Source organism: Prionailurus viverrinus, chromosome X (genome assembly GCF_022837055.1).
Source record: "Prionailurus viverrinus isolate Anna chromosome X, UM_Priviv_1.0, whole genome shotgun sequence".
NCBI classification, from domain to species: domain Eukaryota; kingdom Metazoa; phylum Chordata; class Mammalia; order Carnivora; family Felidae; genus Prionailurus; species Prionailurus viverrinus.
The window spans coordinates 33,305,080-33,323,988 of NC_062579.1; the positions used below are offsets into that span (position 1 = coordinate 33,305,080).

General features: G+C 41.7%; 1 protein-coding gene across 8 annotated transcripts in view; it reads right to left on the minus strand.

The window, feature by feature from the left end:
* Positions 1-18,909, minus strand: part of CASK (calcium/calmodulin dependent serine protein kinase) — a 358,179-nt gene that overhangs the window by 10,754 nt on the left and 328,516 nt on the right. For all 8 annotated transcript variants that reach the window (XM_047843622.1, XM_047843615.1, XM_047843620.1 and 5 more), the window contains 4 exons: positions 11,743-11,858; positions 4,527-4,607; positions 4,341-4,421; positions 1,612-1,814 (listed from right to left, as the gene is read on the minus strand). In XM_047843622.1, the coding sequence (XP_047699578.1) occupies positions 1,612-1,814; positions 4,341-4,421; positions 4,527-4,607; positions 11,743-11,858 (481 nt within the window). The remainder of the gene's footprint in view (positions 1-1,611; positions 1,815-4,340; positions 4,422-4,526; positions 4,608-11,742; positions 11,859-18,909) is intronic.

The following is an 18,909-nucleotide window of genomic DNA, read 5'->3' on the forward strand; positions in this document are numbered from 1 at the left end:
CTGCGGATGTCCTGATGAGGCCGTGAGGGCTCCCACTCAGCGTGTGACCTGGCGAGGGCACAGGGAGAGTTGGGTGCCAGGGGCAGAGTGGCATGGCAGCCGCTGAGGCAGAAAGCCCTCGAAAGTGGACTTAGGTCAGGGAGAGGGGTCTGAAGAGCCCTGCAGTCAGCATACTGCTAGAGACCTTACTACCAGCAGAAAATGACATTCAGGCGAAGACCAGTGTGGGACCCAAGGACGGGATGCCGAAGACCACGACCAGGATGGAGACTGCCTCTAGCCACCCCCCACCAGAAGACTTTGCCAAGCCCTGGTAAGGAGGGCTTTGTAGGTAAGGAGAGATCAAGCTGTGTTCCACATGACATGTTTAGTTCTCTACAGGTCCGAGCTCACTGTCAAGTGCACCATACAGTGTTCACCGTGCTGCCTTCCTCCCCAGCCCCTTAAGCAGATTCTGAGTTCAAGAACCCCATCAGCTTCTGTGAAATGGAAACTGGTGTAGCCACTGGCCACGATGTTATGGTCTTGGGTCATATAGACGCTGCTGCCAGCTACTGTCCTCCCTTTGGGCATGGCTAGGGGACCAAGTTTCATATGGTGGCCCTTGAACAGGGGCCATCCCTGCCTGGGATAGCCAGGTAAGCCTGGTGAAGTAGAGCCTGCCTGAGGGGAGCTGGTCTACCGTGTTGGCAGGTGGTATATGGATTGCTAAATATAAGTGATAGGGATTTGGCACACAGGTCAGCCTTAGAAAGGGAAGGCCCAGGACTCACACGGGGACCCACAGGCTTCTCCTGGAACTTGCCCCAATGTCTCCAACACCCTTCCTACTGGACTTGAAGTCCTGCTTCTGCTTGCTTTGTCCTCAGAGATGAAAAAATAGCTTGTCAGCGTGTGTGTGTGTGTGTGTGTGTGTGTGTGTGTGTGAGAGAGAGAGAGAGAGAGAGAGAGAGAGAGAAGCTTAGGGCTTCTCTACAGATTATCCAGTCATTCCTGTGTCTGGCTCCAAGTCCCTCCAAGCTCTCCATATCCCTCCTAGTTCTAGCCCGGGGTTGGGCATCATCTTCAGTAAAGAGACGGTGGAGGCTGAGAGCCACCATGGGTCTCCCTCCCTGCCCCATCTGGCACTCCCTGGGCTCACTCCTGCTTGCTTTCCTAAAGCCAGTGCTGTGTTTCAGACCCCGACCCAGGCCCCAGGATCAGAGTTCATTGATGGTGATGAACAGAAGACGCCGGGAGAGGCTCTGACAGTCCCGTGTGAGCTGTACCGAGAGAGAAAAGGGGGCTGTTGTGATCACAAAGTGCCCAAGTCTCATCCTGAGGTCAGATTATTGTAGGATTTCTGGCAGCACAGACCCAATCAGGTACTTTCATTGAGCTTCTGAGTATAATGAATCTCGTAAGAGTATACTGTTGCTCCTTAAATACACGGTGTGTGCACCGAGCTCAATGATCAGTTTGCATTCTAGACTGTCAACCCACGATGCCTGCATTACGATACTTTCCTGTAGTTATTATGTGACCCACGCTGTTCTGATGGCGCTTTTGATTTCAGAACCTGAGCTTAGCATGCAGGCAGGTGGATGGGGGCAGCATGTGGCTGGGTGTTACCTGAGGCTCCACGTCCAGTATTGCAATCAGGCCCTGCTCATGGATCTTCCGGATGGTCTCCAGTTTTGTCCCATACATCGCATCCTCATGGCTGCCATACTCCAAGTACTCGTTATTAGAGATGTCTTGCATCATTTGGTCATGAGATACAAAGTAATAATTCTTTCCATTTTCTTCATCTTTCTTTGGAGGTCTGGTTGTATCTGCAAAGAAAGTCACATATCAAGAGAGGCTCAAAAGGCTGAGCTCATGATCTGATGCTCCCAATGGACCTACCCAAGCCCAAAATCTTGAGAGCTGTGGATTTTTCCAGTATAGGTCTCATGCCACGTTCCCACCCCCAGTAGCTTTGTAGAACTAAATTCTCAGCACCATGTTTATCTGTGTGACATCGGACCACAAAAACTGGTTAGTTGTTTGGTCTGGTGAATCCTTCAGTGTTTAGATGAGATTTATTTTATCTCTTCATGGGTCTCTACAGGACAAAGACACTGACCCAAGATGAACATAACTTACTGTATGCCTTAATGCAGTTACTTCTTAAGCAGAAGGAAAAAAGAAGAGTTAAAAAAAAAATGGAAAACCACATATGGTTATTTAAATTTAAATAAATTAAAATTAAAATGTCAGTTCCTCAGTCTCGCTAGCCACATTTCAGGGGTTCAGTAGCCACATGTGGCTCATGGTTACTATAATGGACACTACAGATATTGAAAATTGTCACTATCAGAGAAAAGTTCCATTGGATAGTGCTGGTCTATGGCAGCTTGCAAAAGAGAATGTTAGAATACAGCAAAAGGTGTACTACATTTGAGAATCCAATGACCTTGGCCAGATGTGGCCATAATAGTAAAGACCTACACCATGAGTTGGCAAACTATGGCCTATGAGTCAAATATGGCCTGCTTTTATAAATAAAGTTTTATTGGAAAACATCCATGCCCATTTGTTTACATATTGTCTATGGCTACTTTCATGTGGTAATGGCAGAGATGAGTAGTTGTGACAGAGACCATGTGGCCATCCATGCCTCAAATATTTACTATCTAGTCCTTTATAGAAAAGGTTTGCTGACCCGTGGCCCAAGAGAACATGTACTAAAATATTGGCCGGTAAGTCCTAGTTCTGTGGGAGACTGACAGGACCAGTGTTCTGCAAAACACAATTTAGAAAATGTCTTTCTAGACACGCCAGGAACACTGGTTTAAATCTTCCTTCCTCCCACTTTTTTCCTTTCTTCTCTCCTTCTCTTTTTTTCTTTCCTTCCTCCCTCCCTCTCCCCTTCCCCTTCCCTTTCTTTCAGTTTCCATCATTGGACAAGGACAAACTTTATGCTCCCCTTTGCTGTGTGCATGGGTCCAAACCCATGGGGAACTGCCCCTCTCTCCTACCCCAACTGGATGGACTATTAGAACTTTCAAGTGCTCATGGATGTTCCAATGTAGATGTTTTAAAGAACTCTTTCTCCAGGCACATAAAAGCTGAAGAGATGGCATCATGTGTTGATGCTGTACGATGCTTAGTCATCTCGGTAGGCAAACATATGCTATATATGCATCTGGGGTCAAATATTTGAGAGAGGGACCTCATGACTCACATGACTGAGGTTATCAATGTATGCTTCAAAACCAAGCTAGTTAACTGGCCGTTTAATAACATGGACGTTCAATTGTTATGTGACCAAGAAGAAACTAAATGTTAGTTAAGCTTGCTATACTTCTGATCCAGACATAAGGAGAATTAAACGAATACTTCAAAGCGTTTTACTAGAAAATCCCAGAGGTACCAAGTGAAATGGTGTTTGATGAATTTCCTTTTTTGTGTAAATCAGACAGGGTTCTGGAAGGAGGGTGTGGTCTTATGAAGCCCCACAGCTCTCTGGGGCATAGAGAAAACCGTAAGTGGTGTTGACCTGGCTTCAGGAAGGCAACAGAAGACCCTACTGGGAAGAGCCAATCTTCCCATTTTCTCTTTTTGGTCTTATAACTCATTCCCCTTTAGTCCTTCCCACCTCGAACAAAACTGTATCTTCCAGAAAGCTTCTGGGATTCAAACTATAAACTCTGGTACAACAGTACTGAAAACAGTGATAGCAGTAACATGATTGCTCTTTATCCAGTATTTGCTAGTGCTTCCTAATCTCAAATATTCTTTACATTCCTGGAATTACTTCATCTTACAGTTGAGGACACAGGGCAAGAAGTTAAGGGTGAGATAGAGAAAATAAAGGGAATAAAAATATTACAGATTTAAAATTCTTTATAAGAACCACCCGATGGTATACTGGCTTTTCAAAGTGATGAAAGTCAATAACTTAGGTACGTTTCAGGAGAATATCGTTCTATCAAAGAACACTGTGCTATCAGATCTATTTTTCCGAAGAAGAATTCATCTGAGTCATGTCCCAGCCATACTGCTGGGAAAATCAGGTCACAAATAGAGTGGATGAGCCCAATTTTGTTAAAAACAACGACAAGCAAATCACACGCTGCCTACGTTTGTCCTGAGAGAAGCTTGTGGGAGTCTACAATAGAATGTTTACGGTGCCACTACTGGGCAAATGTGGTCAGGATTACTGTTAATTCATTTTCTTCTTTGTTCTGCTTTGGATCTTCCAGATTTCCCCTAACGAGTAGTTACAGCTTATATGATAGAAAAAAATACGTTAACTACAACGTTTAAAAAGTACTGGGACTAGTATACTTAAAAGAGAGTGAGACATAGCTTACGCGGAATAGGGTATGCAAACCGGTCTGGGTGCTTTGTGATGAGAGTGTTTTTTATGTGTCTTCTCCCAACACCGTGCGCACCTATGTCATTTTAAAAGAAAGAAGGTGAAATTGACAATTGTTAGTAACATTTGCAAAATGTGTTCAAGATGACATTAACAAAGTTACTTATACAATCAAACTTACCTAATAAGACTAGTGTTTTCCTTTTGAATGCTGGCAGTTTTACTACTTCTTCATATGTAACGAGATCTAATTGATCGAACACTACAATACAAAGATTTAGAAGAAAGGTAAATCTACAGGAGTATTTCATGTACATCAATTATGATTTTATTGGCAGAACTAAAGTTATAGTAAAACTGTCTTAAAAAAATAGAAGGCCAACTTATGGTCTGAGCTTTCGTGTAATTTTAGTCCTATAACCTTTTGGGAGAAAATTTCATTTTTAAGCCCATGAAAATGCACTTTAGAACCAGGGGCATCCAAAGATACGCTGAGCACATGCATAAAAGTCCAATTCTAAGAGATACTGCATATCTTGTCATGCAGTATCCAACAAGTCATACAAATTCATTCAAAACCACATGCTGTTCATATTTTTGCAATTCTAAGAAATTAGCATTACTAAAAAGAAAATGTCTGCAGACATTGACCAACATGAATATAGCATGAATGCAATTAAAGTTAACCAAGAAGGAGGCCACTAGATTATTTCTAGGGATGGATGAGAGATGCATGGACAGCTGGTCTTTTAACTTCATGGTTCTTTCTTTCAGCGGAGGTGCTGAAGGTAGCATGCTAGATTCTTTCAAAGTCAAGTTCTGAAACTATGATTTCACAAGCTTTTGAAATGAGCATCTCACAAGTTTTACTGTAACCCAGCTCTCCATTCGATGGAGAGTCTTGGGTATATAAGTAGGGAAACATGCTTCCCTGGGTCCCAAACTTTGTCAGCCCATGTGTGGTCAGTCAGGATGGACGAGATGCAAAGAAGCGTGAAGCAGAGTCTGAGCTGGGAAACCTTTGCAAAAGGGGAGTTCTCGAATCATTACAGACTGAGAATAAATACTTAAAAAAACTATTTTTTGGAAACCTGCCTCTTAACAGAACTGTTACCAAAACTTTCCCAAGAGGACTATTCCTGTTGAAGTTCAAGGTAGTCTGGTTCTCACACACATTTGAAAATTCTCACATGAAGGCTAAAATCATGAGTCTGTGTTTCCTATAATGGATTTCTGTATGGTGATATCGCAGTGTTGTCAGGCACACACTGAAATTTCTTTTTCAAATAATATTGAATAAGCTCTAGGTTTCAGAGGGTTTGAAATACAATCAATAAAATTGATGCCTTGGTTTAATAAAGGGATCTGGGATGCTTCAATCACTAAGAGAAGCTTCTGCTCCCTGAAACAATATGGCCAAATGCTTTTGGCTCTCAGCTCAGTCCTTAACATCTGTGATCTTCCCAGTAGCAAAGAACTTTAAAATGCAAAATAGGATACTCTGGAATGCAACAGATCAGAAACAAACGAACAAAAGTATCATTCCCAAACTACTAAAAAAAAAGAAAGAAAGAAAGAAAGAAAGAAAGAAAGAAAAGAAAAGAAATACAATGTGTTAAAATAAGGGTTAGTGCATGTTAATGGGTATCTGTGCATTTGTTTGCTTTTGATAGCTTGATTCCATAAAGGTTGACTCAAAAGTCTTTAATTCAGCTAAACACCAAGAAGTGCTTTCTGTGTCTAGAATGGCAGACTCCCCAAATGAAAACAAACACGAGGTTCTGTGCGTGCTGGAGCTGGCTAGTCATGCTTCAGTGGTGACGGAGTGTCAGAGTTGCAAAAATAAAAGCAGGAGTGCTTACGGCATTGCTTTTTATACCCACTGCCCTCGGAGTGATGTTTCCATCAAGAAAAAGGATGCTTATGAAAGAGGTACATCAACAAGCGGATATATATTTTAATACCGAAAAATAATCAAGCATCTCATGAAAGGGCAAGATGATGATGGCACAGGCTTTCTAAATGGTATCTGCATCCCTTTCCTTCCACAGAGCCCTAAATCCTACCCACTTAAGACTGGTCAATTTTTAAGAAACACGTAAGAATGAGTTAGATATGAACAATCGACAGCACAAACAAATGAACAGGTATGTTACACGTCAATATCTTAACCATACGTGAGTATCATGAAAAGGTTACTCTGGTCGAAATGAAATCACCACATGGTCATAGGATTGAGAAACAATAAAAGAGAATATTTAAAAATAAGACATACAAAGAATATAAGGAGAACAGTTAAAGACTGAACTTTTAAAAAGTTTTATGTTGTTTGCAGATTAAAAAAAAAAGGGACTTAATGAAAGGAAACCGTCAAAAACAAAGAGGCATAGTCACTCAACAGGTTACTTACATGCACAGAGGCCATTGGGAGTAAGACAGCATGAAAAATGTACAGGGGTCATTGAAATATGGCTTTTAATATATTAGTAAAATAAAAGTATAATATGCACAAAAGAAACTTTACCATGCAATATTCTAAACACGAGGCAAATAAATCACATTAAGAAACAAACTCATTTTAATAAAAATTCAACAATATCCTTATATAAAAGCCAGTGGGTTTTATATATGCATGGAAATCTTGTCTAGGAATAGGTACATGTTCTTTGGGGAGTGTACATGTGGAAGCCTTTTGCTCTTCATTTTGTACCTCCCTGTACTGTTTTTGCAATTTCTCATCACAGGTGCCTATTATTTTTATTAAAAAAAACCTCAACAGGGCAGTGAGATGATGGGCCACTTTTTGTTGTCTTAAGAGTTCTCCGTATCCAAGAGAAAATGTCATAGTTTTAAAAACTGTTCAACTACTAATTTGTGGTCTGAGGCAAAATTTAAACACACCTATGAATGGTATTGTAGGAACCCTCTGGGTTCATGTGTACATATGTAAATAGCGTATCTGAGGATATTGAAATACCATTGCTTAGGGCTCTAATAGTTAAAAAACAACAACAACAGTAGCAACGAATTAATAAGGACTTTTTTCCCCTCACGTTTACATTAGTAACTTGATCTTTAAACTGATTTTGGAAGTCCTAGGGCTGAGGAATCTCAGTGCCTCAAGAGTATACTTCTAGCAGGCTGACAATGCTTTTTGCATCAAATTTATGTGGCTAAAAATCTTTTATGCATTGCAGAAAATGTTATTTGCTGTAAATACTACACACACTATAATCAAATCTATTCCCAAGGCTTCAGAAATACTGTCTGAGGGGCGCCTGGGTGGCGCAGTCGGTTAAGCGTCCGACTTCAGCCAGGTCACGATCTCGCGGTCCGTGAGTTCGAGCCCCGCGTCAGGCTCTGGGCTGATGGCTCAGAGCCTGGAGCCTGTTTCCGATTCTGTGTCTCCCTCTCTCTCTGCCCCTCCCCCGTTCATGCTCTGTCTCTCTCTGTCCCAAAAATAAATAAACGTTGAAAAAAAAAAAATTTAAAAAAAAAAGAAATACTGTCTGGCATAGTTTGCTCCTATTATCCTGATTTCCTGGTAAGCTACTCAATATTCATGCCTCTTTTATGTGTTTAGGTAAGTATTTCCAGTTGAATCTTTTCCATAAATAAGCCTTTAGCATCGATTCCTGGCCTCATTTGGAAAAACTACAAGCATATTCATATATGGCAAAAACCTCCGATTAGAAAAGACCTTGCAGGCTGGTAGCACTGGGCCGGGCACCTAATTCATCTGGGTGCGTGGGCCTGGGCCAGGGCCAGGTACAAGAATGGAGCAAAGGGATGATGGGTCCTAGAGATTAATTCTAGTATCATCGTTCCATCGGTTCTAGATACTGACAAAGTTCCCATCTTTCTTTTGATCACACATATAAACAAATTCAGAATTTTATGAGAACGTCTGGCCTGCCATCAACATATGCAGAATTCTCAAAGATTTGAAGCTGGAAACAAGACATATGGCCCTTATTTGAATTCACTGAGGACTATGGGAAGACTCCCCACCCCAACCCAGCTGTATTTTACAATCAACTTCTGAAAAAGCCAGAAAAATCCTTCAGAAATATAGTTTGATTTGTGGCTCATGACCCCATTTGGCTAGCTCTTGGCATTAAAGAATATGTTTCAAAGTTGTCAAAGCATCTGCCATACTGGCTGAGTGCAATGGTATTTCTTTCTCTTTTTCACATCAATTCCTTATATAGGCGATGCTGCATATTAGGATGGGCTTTCATCATGGCTAAAAGCAGAATAGTTGATACAATACTTGACTTCCCTTTCCTGACAATTTCATCTCTTGCCAAGTAAAGGTAATCACTAAGTAAATGGTTCTTCTGGACTTTGTAATGGAGAAAATGGAAGGGTTGCTCGGTGAAGGGGAAGAAACCTGAAGAGGTGGTGGCAGAAAGGCCTTGCTAGACAGCACGCTTCAGAAAGTCCAAGAAAAAAGCTGCACATCTTCTCCACAGCAGAAAAACCCAGAGGGGAGCTCATGAGGGGTGATTTGGGGCAGGGGATGGGGATCCCAGCATTAACATTTTGACTAGACAATCACAAACACACCTAAACACAAGTTCTACCAGAAAACCTGAGCAGCTCTACAAGGACCTCATAAGAAATTCAGACTTTCCATCAAAGGGTATGAAAAGACAGTCCCAAACTCAGTGACAAATACTGACATGTAGAAGGGATCATGAACATGACAAGGAAGCTCTGAGGCTCAGAAGACCACTGCTTGGGAAAATGCTGAAGGGAACAAAGAGTGGGGGAAGTTCTCAATTTCCCTTAGTTCTAAATCTATAAGAACTTAGGTCTGTGGTTTTGCACAGGAGGTTGTAATGTCCAAAGATGACAGAGAAAAAGCCATTGTATTCCATCCCTATGAGGCTCTTGCCTTCTCTTGTCAGGCCCAATGAGGAAAGAAACGTAGAGCCCCTGAATTTCAGGTTTAGAAAGGATATCCTTCACTGACTAACCCAATTCCCTCATTTCGAGCCGCGCCCCCGCCCCCCCCCAGGAGCCAAGGGATTTGCCCACCACGCAGGTGTGCTAAGTCAGGTTGCCTGTTAGCTTACAAGTGCATTTGCGGGACCACCGAGGACCACCTGCAATGAAATCAGACAGAGCGGGGACAGTAGAAGATCAGTCATACCTGTGGCTGAAGAATGGAAAAAGTGAACTGCAGAAGGGGCACCTGGGTGGCTTAGTCAGTTACATGTCCGACTCTTTTGACTTCGACTCTGGTCATGATCTCATGGATTGTGGGTTTGAGCCCTGTGTTAGGCTCTGCACTGACAGCGCGGAGCCTGCTTGGGATTCTTTCTCTCCGCCCCTCCCCTGCTCGTGCTCTCTCACAGAATAAATAAACTTAAAAACAAACAAAAAAACCACTGGCCACCAGACTGGGTGCCGATTTCTCTGACAAAATTCTTAAGTGAACGATTCAACAGATTCTTCGTCAGAATTTAGACATTCTAGTTTTTCAATCCAGGGGCTTATTATCTTCCCTCAGCTGAATTAAAGAATGTTGGCATATTGAATACTCATGTCTATATGCCCTCCATTAGTACAGTATAAAGCTTGTGATGAATTAACAGCCTTAATCAGCCATTTCTTTGCTTTTCTAGGTTCAAATTATAATGCCATCTAGATCTATACATCATTTAAAATTATTATAAAAACGACAAGGTTTTGTATATATGTGTATGTATACACACACACACACACACACACACACAAAATGTCAACACATCTTGTGAGCCTGTTAGAAGCTGATGGAAATAGGGGCACCTGGGAGGCTCAGTTGGCTAGGCATCCAACTCTTGGTTTTGGCTGAGATCATGATCTCATGGTCGGTGACTTCAAGCCCCACGGTGGGCTCAGCACTGCTGGTGTAGAGCCTGCTTGGGATTTTCTCTCTCTCTCTCTCTCTCTCTCTCTCTCTCTCTCCCCCCCCCCCCCCCTGCTCTCTCTCTCAAAAGAAATAAATAAACTTAAAAAAAAACCTCAAAAAAAAGCTGATGGAAGTAAAGAGGACTTGGCAGTAACCACTGATATTTTAAATGACATTCTGGTGATACTACAGTGAACTTCAAATAGTACTACTGCAGTATTGACAATCAACAGTTGCTAAATTGTGTTAGTCTGCTTTAAATATTTCTTCCCTTCATAAAACAAAAAAGCCATTACTGGACTGGTGCTCCAGCATGGTAAATAATCAGAAATGATATATTTTATTGGACTTAAAAATGGAGGACGATTGTGGCCAACGTGAAAGGAATGAGTTCCCATTTAACGGAACCATTTGAAATGTACCCATGTGGCCACTCACATTCCTTACATGTTAGGCAGTGTTTCAAAATGCTTACTTTTACTTGCTGATTAAGAAATGAACAATTCAGCGTTTGCAAATAATTTTTCCTGGTGGATGCTAACAACACGTTATAACATTTTACAGACAGAAATGCATTTCCTATTTGGCTGAAACCTTATACTGTCCAACTGGGTATGCAAGATTGCGTTTGATTTTTTTTTTTTTTTGGCCACATGTATGATTTTTGGAGTTATTTCTGAAACCTTGGGAACTAATCTAATGCCAACATTGGGGCTTGCAATGCCTCAGAACAAGTTCCTTATAAAAGGAGTCCTATTAAGAAGGTACTGAAAGTAAGTAAATCTCACTCTTGTATATCATCATGCATTTTCTTTAGCTTAACTTACATTCTATGAAGCTTCTGGGAATTCTACGGCAATGACAGATCATGTTTTTTTGGTATTCATTTCAGTTTTTAGCAAACAAGGGAATGTTCTGACTTAGGCCGAACGCAAGTTTTCATAGAGACAAACAGGACGAAGGGAAGGCCAAGATAATGCTCTTGGCCTTTTACAAGCCAGGGAGTAACTGTGGGGGAAGAAGACTAGTCACAGAGACTGACCAAACCGAGTTAGTATCCAACAGCATTTGTGCTCTTTCCAACCAATCACCTGGCCATCCGTGGCACAGCTCTGGTAAGGGCACATTTTTGCCACAGGGCCACGTCCAAAGGCCAGAGAGGAGCCAGGAGGGAGGATATTTGCTCAAGATCTATCTCAGCAAGGAGGCAAGAATCCTGGTGACTTGGCAAACACTCGGGCTCTCATTTCTCAGGGGAGGACTTAATGTACTGGCTTCTTTTAGTTCCCGAGGATACTATTACCAAATAGCATTTTCTTCCTGTAAAGTAGAGCTCTGTAAAATATCTGGCAAATAACCAACAGACTAATTGCAGGTAGAGCCTTCTTAATGTTGTGCAAGCTGATGGAGATCTCATCTGGTGGAATTTTGGGGCAGAGAACTCTGAAGACTGAAGTGAGATCTAACCAGCCTCCGTAACAGTCGCACGTTTCCCTACCTGCATTGTGCTTTGCCAAGTATTTATCTTTGTACTGCTTCTTTTTCTTGCCGAACCAGGTACAGCTGGCCTGCTGCTCCTGTTTGGTTTTCTCCATGGCGATGCAAGCGACTCGCCTAGTGCACAGAGACGGAAAACAAACAAATAACTACTGTAAAGTTTCATGTTGATAAAAGAAAAATCATCCATTTGAAGACTTTATACAAACCTGCATGAACATACCGCTCACAAACTTAAAAAATTTTTCTTTAATGTCTATTTATTTTTGAGAGAAAAAGAAAACAGGATCTGAAGAAGGCTAGACACTGACAGCCTGATGTGGGGCTCGAACTCATGAACTGTGAGATCATGACCTGAGCCAAAGTTAGATGCTTAACCAACTAAGTCACTCAGGTGCCCCATTGCTCATAAACTTTTCAAGATAAAGGTTGCTTTTTGGCTTTCGCAATTTCATAGAGAGGTTTTAAAAACACAGGCTTGGGGTACCTGGGCGGCTCAGTTGGGTTGGGTGTCCAGCTCTTGGTTTTGGCTCAGGTCACGATCTCACCGATTGCGCGATCAAGCTCCGCATCAGGCTCCTCACTGAGTGTAGAGCCTGCCTGGGATTCTCTCCCTCCCTCTCTCTCTCTCCCCCTTCCCCGCTGATGTGCTCGCTCGCTCTCACTCTCTCTCTCTCAAAACAAATAAATAAAAACAGAGATTTCTAATAAAATGACATCACATTCCTTGAGCATATACTGATAACACAGATGAGCAACCTAAACACATGGCTGTGACATCCGGTGGAACGAGCATGGAATTTTGAGCTGAGGCAGGTCTGGTTGGAATCTTGGCTCTATCACTCATTACCTTTTATCAATTTAGGGTCAGGTGCTTTTCTGGAAAATTTGCATGTATCAACTCATTTAACCTTTCTAACAACGCACGAAATTGTGCCACCCCTTTACAGATGAGGGGATCAAAGGGCTGAGAGGTTAAGTAATTTGCCCCAGATCACACAGCTTAGTAAGTGGGAGAGTGAGTTCAGTCTGGTACCAGAGCCTAGGCTCTCGAGCAGTACATTTTATTGGCAAGTTTCTTAGCCTCTTAGGATAGCTGTTGTAAAGGCTAAGAACAAAAAATGTAAGTAATGCCCCAGCACAGTGGTACACACAGTAGATGCTTAATAAATGGTACTATTACTACACGGTGATTCTAGGCTAAGAAAAAAATACCAATGAAATCCACAGAATTACATTCAGAGGGCGCCTGGGTGGCCCAGTCGGTTAAGCACTCAACTCTTGATTTTGGCTCAGGTCATGATCTCACGGTTTATGGGATTGAGCCCTGTGTTGGGCTCCATGCTGACAGCAGGGAGCCTGATTGGAATTCTCTCTCTGCCCCTCCCCTGCTCATGCATGGTCTCTCTCAAAATAAAAGAAAAAAAGAATTACAATCAGAAAATTTTAATTTTGTTCTTTGTGATTATAGTGTTCAGCACAAATGTTGTTAAAAAGTTGCTCTCTTAGGTTTAGTCTAAGCAAAATTTGCCCTTCAGGATATTGCCACAGACGGTTTTGCTTAACAATTTTGCTTCTTTCACAGGGGTCCCCCGAGTGAGCCCACATAAGAAGAATCCAGGGGCGCCTGGTTGGCTCAGTCGGTGGAGTGTCTGACTCTTGATCTCAGGGTTGTGAATTCGAGCCCTGCGTTGGGTGTAGAGATTTACTTAAAATCTTAAAAAAAAAAAATCACTAAAAAAGAAAAGAATCCAAAATCACCATCAGGATAAGTGATTTTCCAATGAGGTTGTACTGATTTACACTCCTACCAGCAGTGTGTGAGCGCTCCTATTGTTCTACTTCCTTGTGAACACTTGGTATTATCAGTATTTAACTTTAGCCACCACAGTAGGCAAGTAATGCAATAATGCTGTGCTTTGAGTTTGCATTTCACTGATTATTGAGATTGAGCACTTTTTCATGTTTATTGGGTACTGGACTTCCTCTTCTGAAACGTGTATAAGTCTTTTGGCCATTTTTCTTTCCAGTTGTCTTTTTCTCATTGATTTGTAGGAATTTCTTATATGGTCTGGATATTATACCTCTGTTAGTTATATGTGTTGCAGACACCTTCGTCCATTTTGTGGCTTGCCTGTTCACTCTTCCTATGATATCTTATGAATATAACGTAGATTTACTTTAGTCAAATTTAGCCATCTTTTCCTTTATGGAAAGTATTTTAACCCCTCCTTATCCCTGAAGATATTCTTCAGTATTACTTTGTCAGAGGTTTATAGTTTTCTTTTTCATATTTTGGCCTTTAATACACTGGAGCTGATTTTTGTGTGTGGTATAAAATTAGGAGCCTGATTTCTTTCTTGTCTTTTTCCCTAATGGATACTCAATTGTTCCAGCATGACTTATGGAAAAAACTATCCATTCCTCACTAGTGACTATTTATGTGTGGGAGTGTTTTGGGGATTCTCTTCCATTGGGTCTATTTGAGCATCTCTATGCCCTTACCTTATTATCTCAATGTTTTATAATAAGTGTTGGAGGGGCGCCTGGGTGGTGCAGTCGGTTAAGCGTCCGACTTCAGCCAGGTCACGATCTTGCGGTCCGTGAGTTCGAGCCCCGCGTCTGGCTCTGGGCTGATGGCTCAGAGCCTGGAGCCTGTTTCCGATTCTGTGTCTCCCTCTCTCTCTGCCCTTCCCCCGTTCATGCTCTGTCTCTCTCTGTCCCAAAAATAAATAAACGTTGAAAAAAAAAATTAAAAAAAAAAATAAGTGTTGGTATCAGATGGAGCAAGGCCTCTCTCCTTATTCTTCTAGAAGAATATCTTGGCTATTCCTGATTCTGTGCATTTCCATGAAAAACTTAAGATTAGCTTGCCAATTTCAAAATGGTTGAGATTGCATGGAATCAGTGAATTGAACTGGGAGGAATAGACATCTTTACAACACTGAGTCTTCTAGTCCATGAACAAAGTATATCTCTCCATCTGTTTAAGAATTCTTTAATGTCTCAGGGCACCTGGGTGGTTCAGTCAGTTAAATGTCCGACTCTTGGTTTCAGCTCAGGTCATGATTTCATGGTTCGTGGGTTTGAGCCCTTACATCGGGATCTGTGCTGATGGCACAGAGCCTGCTTGGGATTCTGTCTCTCCTCTCTGCCCCTCACCCACTTGTGCTCTCTCTCTCTCTAAATAAACTTAAAAAAAAAGAATTCTTTAATGTCTGAATAAATGTTATAATTCATCCTGTGTCTTGAACATCTTTGTTATATTTGCTCCTAGGTTGTTGATAAAAAAAAAAAAAGATGGGGGTGCCTGGGTGGCTCAGTTGGTTAAGCATCCAACTTCAGCTAAGGTCATCATCTCATGGCTCATAGTTCGAGCCCCGTGTCAGGCTCTTGCTGACAGCTCACAGCCTGGAGCCTGCTTTGGATTCTGTGTCTCCCTCTCTCTCTGCCCTTCCCCTGTTCATGCTCTCTCTCTGAAAATAAACAAACATTAAAAAAATTTTGTAATTTAAAAACTTTTCAAATATACACAAGAGTAGAGAATAATGAACCCCAAATACCTACAACCCAGCTTTAACATTTATTAACTCCTGGCTTGTGTTATTTACAACCTACCCACCCTAAGATTATTTTGAAACAAATCCAAGTTTGTATCATTTCCTCTTTAAATATTCTTAAATTCCTTTTAAATCTACAGGTTTAAATCTACTTTTCTGTCTTTCTCTCCTTTTCTGTCTTGCTATTTATTTGTTCCAGAAACTTGTTTGTCCTGTAGTTTCAAAGTCTGGATTTTTTGGATTTTATCCCTGTGGTGTCTTCAGTAAGTCCCTCTCTCTTTCACATTTTCTTCAACTAGGTAATTAAATCTAGAGGTCTGATCAAATTTAACTTCTATTTTTTATCAAGAACACTTCATAATATTAAGGGTGATGCAGGTTATGTTATACATGGCATGTAAAAAAATTATTTTCTCTGTTACTGGTAAATAGAAATAAATTGATTTTGTATATTGATTTTATACCAAACATCTTGCTGACCTCACATATTAATTCTAATGGTTTATCTACAGATTCCTTTGAATTTCTACACACAGAATTGTATCACCTCCAATACTTTTTTCCTTTCTAATACTGTTTGCTGTAGGTTTATTGTAGATGCTCTCATCGGGTTAAGGAAGTTCCCTTCAATTCAGTTTGTGAGAGTTTTAATCTTAAGTGGATATAAAATTTTACCAAACGCTTTTTCTGCATCTACTGATATGACCATGTGGATTTTCTTTAGTCTGTTAATACACTGAATTGGCTTGATTGGTTTTCAAATGTTGAAACAGCTGTGCATCCCCAGTACAGATTCCACTGGGTCGAGATGTATTATCCTTATTATTGTGTTGCTGGATTCAGTTTGCTAATATTGTGCTGAGGACTTTTATATCTATGTTCATGAGGGAGTGTTGCCTGTAGTTTTCTTGAATCACCGTTTGTGAATTTTGGTATCAGGGTAATGCTGGCATCATGAAATGAGTTGGGAGCTGTGCTATCTTCTTGAAAAGACTGTCCTCCATGTCTTTTATTCTCTCTTGTTCCATGAGGGTTTTATTTTTATTTGTTTTTGGTTAGGAGAAGGACATTTGGTTAGGAGAAGGACATTTCTTTAAAAAAAAATTTATTTTTGAGAGACCGTATGCACCTGAGTGGGGGAGGGGCAGAGAGAGAGAGAGAGAGAGAGAGAGAGAGAGAGAATGAATCCCAAGCAGGCTCCGTACTATCAGCAAGGAGCCTGACAAACTCACAAACCTTGAGATCATGACCTGAACTGTCGTCGCATGCTCAACTGACTGAGCCACCCAGGCGCCCCGGGAGAAGGACATTTATTGGGAAATACTGTGAACTCTCAGCAACAGCATTGAAGTCAATCTCTACATATTACCTAAGTGGCATACAGAGGAGGCTGAGGAAGCCTTTGCTCTGGGGATTCTTCCAGTACAAGCCGATATGTGCCATGGCCATAACTATAGCTTCTGTGAGGCACAGGATCTTTGGAAGCATAAACAGAACTGAGGGAGTTGTGGCTGGTTATGTTACAGTGTATTGAGTCTCTTATAATCGGTGTTTTTAAGCTTAAAGAATAAAAGTAAAAAGTTCCCAGTAAAAATTTGTGGTGTGGCTCTGTGTGACTCAACGAGACAATGAAACTGCTCGTCACCAGCCACTCAGGAAATGAATGCTCCTTCCTTTAGCTCAGTAAGTGCAGGAAAACCATGTCAGGATTTAGATCAACCTGGAGGGAAGTTTCAAATACACACTTCACATTTTATTGCTGACTTGGATGAGGGTCTAGGAGGCAAGGGGAGCGATGACACATTAAGGGACTCAAAATATATCAAAGGGCTTGACTGATGTGCCCTGTCAAGCAAGATGAGATTTAACAAGGATAAATAAGGCAAGGCGTCTGGGTCCAAAAAAACCTGATCTCTCATCTACAGGCTGTGAAAAAGGTCACTTGGTAGGAACACATGGGAACAAAGATTCTGGGTCTGGCTGATGGTGTTGTTTCAAATCTTTCTCAGTGATACTGCATGTCCACCGACGTTCTCCGTATCAATTTGGTTTTCCAGGTCTCGAGGCACCTCTTGCCCAGTGGGCCTCGTCCTCCTCATCCCTGCTAGGATCCCTTTCTCCCTCGACAGTTTTTGCAACTTCATTGAGTTTGTGTTTTTCATAATAAACCAGACATACTTACAGTGTACAATTTCATCAGTGTTGACATATGCAGACATCCCATGAAACCTTCGTTACCATCCAGATCACAGACATTTTCTTCATCTCTGGAATCCTTCCCTCTCACCTCTGGATCCCCAAGCAACGACTGTCACTACAGATTAGTTTTGCCTTTTCTAGAATTTTATATGAATAGAATCATACAGTATGTTGTCTCTTTTTTTTTTTTTTTGCCTGGATTTGAGTTTCATCCATATTGTTGTATCAATAGTTCGTTCCTTTTTTATGGCTTAATAGCATCCTGTTGTATGGCTACGCTGTCCCTTGTTCGTCCATTTATCTGTTGATGAAAACTTGAAATTTTAGCCCTTCTGATAAGCGTGTGGCCACTGAGGTTTTGTTACTGCCTTGTTCTGGGAAGTTCCTTTTTGGTTCTTTTTCAAATCTGCCATGCCATTAAACAACTTTCCTGGTCTCTGAAGTTATTTTTCAAGCTTATTACTGATTTAAAAATATATGCACAGTTGTGCAGACTGTTGTTTAAAAACCTTGTCTCCTGGGGCACCTGGGGGGCTCAGTGGGTTAAGTGTCTGGCTCTTGGTTTCAGCTCAGGTCACGATCTCACAGTTTGTGAGTTCAAGCCCCATGTTGGGCTCTGCGCTGATAGCGTGGAGCCTACTTGGGATTCTTGCTCTCTCACTCTCTTTGCTCCTCCCTCTCTCTCTCTCAAAATAAAAAAAACTTAAAAAACCACCTTGTCTCCTAACTCCAATATATAGAGTGGGTCTGCGTTTGTTTCTGCCATTTCAGTAGGGTCTCTGTTCGGTCTGTGAGGCAGGTCCGGTTTCCTTGTGTACCCGTGGCTTTTTTGTTTTGACTTGTTGGTCACTGCCCTAGTAAAAGTCTATGTGGGGGGTGAGGAAGAGCTCTAGGATGAGGCCTAGGGTAAAGTCTTCTCCTTCAGAGACTTTATGTTTGTAACAGATATATGAAAGTAGTATTAGTACAGGAGAAGCCTCACATCACATGTAAGGCTGCAGTTCTCCCGGCTGACCCAGGCTGTGTGGACCTGGGTACAAAGCTATTCAAGGTGGACCAGTGGCCACAGTTTTTTCAGGGGAACTTTGTTTTCCTTTTATTTGTGTCTTTTGCTTTGCTCAGTGACAAGGTAGCCTTGTCTACAGTCCCCAGCTGTGGAAGGGCAGTAAGGGCACACTTATCTTAACCTTTTAACCTGAGGGTGTAGCCTCTGTAGTCCTAACAATGGCGGACAGGTCCCCTAACAGAGTCCCCTACTTGTACAGGCCTTAGGTCTTAACCTTGGTTCCCCGGCAGAGAAGTTTTCAGTAATAGATGTGTCCCGTTGGCAAAATGGGCCCATTGGGTGCTCTAATTTTTTTCACTCCAATTGCTTTCATACAAAAGCTGGTCACTGAGTTCCCCAATAC